The sequence below is a fragment of the Salpingoeca rosetta genome, assembly GCF_000188695.1.
Source record: "Salpingoeca rosetta unplaced genomic scaffold supercont1.19, whole genome shotgun sequence".
In the NCBI taxonomy this organism is placed as follows: domain Eukaryota; class Choanoflagellata; order Craspedida; family Salpingoecidae; genus Salpingoeca; species Salpingoeca rosetta.
In genome coordinates, this window is record NW_004754915.1 from 133855 (window position 1) to 138309 (window position 4455).

The 4455-nt window shown below is 55.1% G+C and overlaps 2 protein-coding genes across 2 annotated transcripts in view; both read right to left on the reverse strand.

Annotated features, from left to right (window-relative positions):
* Window positions 1–3678, reverse strand: part of PTSG_07782 (uncharacterized protein) — a gene marked incomplete at both ends in the record, with an annotated part of 3949 nt that extends 271 nt beyond the window's left edge. Inside the window, 12 exons of the mRNA XM_004991527.1 lie at window positions 151–228; window positions 434–490; window positions 667–744; window positions 1006–1243; window positions 1481–1585; window positions 1746–1867; window positions 2097–2221; window positions 2411–2453; window positions 2655–2738; window positions 2894–2930; window positions 3109–3190; window positions 3399–3678. Of these exons, the coding sequence (XP_004991584.1) occupies window positions 151–228; window positions 434–490; window positions 667–744; window positions 1006–1243; window positions 1481–1585; window positions 1746–1867; window positions 2097–2221; window positions 2411–2453; window positions 2655–2738; window positions 2894–2930; window positions 3109–3190; window positions 3399–3678 (1329 nt within the window). The remainder of the gene's footprint in view (window positions 1–150; window positions 229–433; window positions 491–666; window positions 745–1005; window positions 1244–1480; window positions 1586–1745; window positions 1868–2096; window positions 2222–2410; window positions 2454–2654; window positions 2739–2893; window positions 2931–3108; window positions 3191–3398) is intronic.
* A 258-nt stretch (window positions 3679–3936) lies between these two features.
* The window catches only part of PTSG_07783 (uncharacterized protein), a 2673-nt gene continuing 2154 nt past the window's right edge, over window positions 3937–4455 (reverse strand). The window contains exon 6 of the mRNA XM_004991528.1: window positions 3937–4440. Within this exon, the coding sequence (XP_004991585.1) occupies window positions 4138–4440 (303 nt within the window). The 3' untranslated portion in view covers window positions 3937–4137. The remainder of the gene's footprint in view (window positions 4441–4455) is intronic.

Below are 4455 nucleotides of genomic sequence, written 5' to 3' on the forward strand. Positions count from 1 at the left end.
ACACACACACACACACACACACACACACAACACACACAGACACACACACACACACACACACACACACACACACACACACACACACACACACACGAGCGCACACAAAAGGGCATGCAAAACAGTGCCACCCCCGGCTTGCAATGGCGTGACCTGTTGCTGCTGGTCAATAAGACGCTGCTCCTGTTCCGAGAGCTTTGACCGCAACTTGTTCTTCACCGCAAGTTCATGCTGGTGTTGGCGAATGGGTTGAGTGAGGAGGGGTGTGACGTGGTGTGGAATAGAAGACGTTGAGGTGATGCGGGCTGTTTGTAATGTAAACACTCACACACACTCTCACACAACACACACACTCTCACACACAACACACACACACACACACACACACTCACTCATTCACAACACACCATGGCAGCCAAGCATTGCGGCCACGTACGTGGTGCGGGCGATACAGGCGCGCCTTCAACCGCTGCAGGAATGTCTCCTCAGAGGCCTGACATGAGGATGGTGATGATGGACGTGATAACGCTGGTGATGAGGAAGATCGAGGAATGCTCGCGGTTCAGATCACAGCGCTAACAACGTCACAGCTTCTACATGAGGGCCGTTCACGGTCCTTTGCCCCCCCAACCCTCCGCATGACACGTGTGAAACAGGCGTCACGCCCACCTTTCCGTTGACGACTGCGAGGAAATGAAGCAGCTCGTATACGTGTCGGCCTTGCTTCTTGCTCAACTTGAGCTTCTCCTGAGAAAAAAAGGGGAGCCGTGCGTGAAGGGGGTGTGACGGCATGCGGAAATGTGTGTGTGTGTGTGTGTGTGTGTGTGTGTGTGTGTGTGTGTGTGTGTGTGTGTGTGTGTGTGTGTGTGTGTGTGTGTGTGTGTGTGTGTGTGTGTGTGTGTGTGGAGGTGTGACTACGCACGAGTCCAACGAAGATGCTGCACAAGGCAAGTGAGCACCATCATTGCAGACGCCCAACAAACACATCCACGGATATATCGAGCTCACCCTGACGTGGTCCACAAAGGGCTGTGGACCGGTGGTGTCAAAATCAAAGTCGGCGACAAACGGGAGCTTGAGGCATTCCTTGCAGTCAATCTTGTCGCGGATGACTTCAAACGCAGGCACAGGTGCCTCCACCGTTATGTCCACCACGTCGTCGAGTGTGCGGAGGTGCGCGGCCACGGCCTCATACAGCACCGTCCCGTAGCCGCGACGCTGGTGCGGCGGCAGCACCAGGTGTTGGCTGGCATTTGGAGGGAGGGGGATATGCGCGCGCGCGCGTGTGCGTGCGTGTGTGTGTGTGTGTGTGCGTGTGTGTGTGTGTGTGCGTGTGGGTGTGTGTGTAAGTGTGTGTGTGTGTGTGCATGAGTATGCGATGAAGCACACACGAGGCAGAGTGTGTGCGCGTGTGAAAAGTAGTGTGCCGGAAAGAGACATGTATGAGTGGCGTCAACGATGAAAGAACTCTCCACGTTCACACCTGATGCGAGGCCTGATCTTGTCTGGGAAGACGTAATAGCGGTACACAGTTGAGAATCCTAGCAGCGAGTATACGTCCCCGTCATCCGTCGTGTCCTTCTTGAACCTGACACCATGCACCCCGTGTGCCACCAGTGTGTCACACATCAATCAAACAACACACTAGCGCGCACACACACACACACGCAAACACACAACCGCACACACACACACACAACCACACAACCGCACACTCACTCACACACTCACACACACGCTCCACTTACAGATAGAAGACGCGCCAGTTGGTGTCTGTGAGGTCGAGCCACGTGGCCTGCTCAATGCTCCACACCGCCAGCGTCTGTGCACGGGAGTGATAGTCCACAAATCCGCTCGTGTCCGCACTCGCCTGAATCATCAAACACCACCCAATGTGAGGACGTACACTTGCTGTCGTGTATTGCTTGCTTGCAAGTGCAGACAACATGGCCGGAAATCTCAAGCACCACACTGTACGCATCCACACACACACTAACACACTAGACGCGCACCCCCCACCCCCCACACACACACCTACACCTACACCTACACCTACACACACACCTACACCTACACCTACACCTACACCTATGACGTACCAGGTACACCTGCAGCGTTTCGTCCTGCTTGCCTTTCCCTTCAAAGACCACGTCGCCAACGGGCTTGAATGCCTTCCTGTCTGCATCGCACTGCTGCAGGAACTTGCTTCTGTCAGTCGTGCACGCTGGAGGGACAGCAGCACGAGGGAAGGAAGAAGAGAAGGAAGAAGAGCAAAGATGACGCGTGATGAGGTGAGATGGCGAGTGGAACGCGTGATAGTGAGTTTGAGGCGTGGCGACAAGCAAGCGGGCAGGGAGTGGGGTGTTGGTAGCGCCAAGCATGCAGAGGTGTCTAGCTGTGGATTGGCACGCACTTGGTGGCATCCAGTCGATGATGGACTTGATCACATTGTCCGGCTGCTCAGCGCATCACAGAAATGATGAAGTGAGGGTGAGGGCACGAACGGACAAGCACCCAGTGATGGACTGACCACACGTATGCTGCATTCGTGTTTGCATGCTGCGTCTTCATTCCTCCACCGACAAGCCGACACACACACACACACACACACACACACACACACACACACACACACATACATACACACACACACACACCTCTGCGTCCTTGTCTTCGTTGTCCACCCGGTCCTCGTAGTCGATGCCAACGTAAGACGAGAGCGCGCCGGCGCTGTACATGACCTGTGTGCGTTGAGGGTGAGATGTGAGTGTGCCATGAATGACAACGAAGTCCTTCGCACTCATGCGGCATGCAGTATGCGTATGCTGGTGTGTGTGTGTGCGCGTGTGCTGGTGTGCGTGTGCGTGTTGGTTTGAGCATCGCACGCATGGCTCACCTCAACCTGCAAGTCCTCGTAGCCATAGATCTTCTCCCTTCATTGCAACACACACAGGGCAGCAGTGACGAGAGGGACAGAGGGACAGAGGCACAGAGACACAGAGACACAGAAGGTGAGGCAGAGAGGTGTGTGTCTCACGAGCAAGCAAGCGCAGGATCAGAAGGACAGCACTGCTCATTCACACAATCAAAGATCAGGAGCCAATTGCGCACGTTTCTCCGATGACTTGATGCGTAAACTCCGGATGGTATGCAGCCACTTCCACATCCTTGCTCAGCGTCTTGGAGCTCGAGACTGGTGTACGTGCATTTGTGTGGATGAAACAGATGGCGTGATTCCATGAAAGGCGCGACGCACAATTACCAAAGCACATGACCACAACACAACACAACACAACACACGCACACACACACAACACACACACACACACACAACACACACACACACACACAGAGCACACGTGTTTCTCCAACCCAACCACTCCTCCTCTGCACCAACGCACCAAGCGTGACGTTGATGGCCTGGTCTGCCCAGGACAGCCATGGCCCCAGTTGCTCCTCGTCCTCGGTGGCTGAGGCCTCCTGGTACTGTTTCTGAATAGCCGCTCGTCGCTGCTTCTCAATCTCCCGCGCTTCCTGCTCCTCGTCCAGCTGAAACTTCACCCCTCTCGCCTTTGCTGCCTTTGCTGCTCCCCTCTCCTGCTGCTTCACCTCCACAGCGCCATCATCGTCATCAGCAGCGTCCACTGCCGTCAGCTTGGCGCGCTTTTCCTGGTTCTCCATCGTTGCAAATTGCCGTCGCGAAGAAAAATGCAATTGGCAACGTGGTTGTTGTTGTTGTTGTTGTTGTTGTTGTTGTTGTTGTTGTTGTTGTTGTTGTTGTTGTTGTTGTTGTTGTTGTTGTTGTTGTTGTTGTGTGTGTGTGTCTGTGTGTGTGTGTGTCTGTGTGTGTGTGTGTGTCTGTGTGTGTGTGTGTGTGTGTCTGTGTGTGGGTGACTATCTCTGTCTCTGTCGCTCTGTCTCTCTGTCTCTCTCTCAACGTGCATTCCAGAGTGTGTATTGTAGGAGGCAGTGCACGCTTCAATGTGTCAACAAGGGAGACAACAACAAGCCAGGAAGAGCCGCAGCAGCGAGTGAGACCCCAAAACCGCAAGGTCACATCCAAGCAAGCAACCTTAAGAAGAAGAAGAAGAAGCAAACAGGCCAGTGCACTGCGCCATGCATCTGCAACAGGGCCTCGCCTCAGACGAGGTTGAACGACTTGGCGAGCGCCAGCGCAGACATGGCGACGGCAGCAGCAATGCCAATGGTCTGCACATCAACACCAGACGACGAGGAGGAGGAGGAGGAGAAGGAAGCGGGCTCGGGCACGGTGGGCATCTCGCCCTCAAACTCGCCCTCCTGCGGAGGGTAGTACTTGGAAGTGACTGGGGCGAGCTTGTGGCGGGTGGCGTTGGGGATGAGGTGCTCGGCCGTCATCACGGCGTGCTGCATGGCATCTGCCTGCGGGTGCGCGCCCTCGTGGGCAGCAACGCGAGCAATGGCCTTGCGCACAATCTC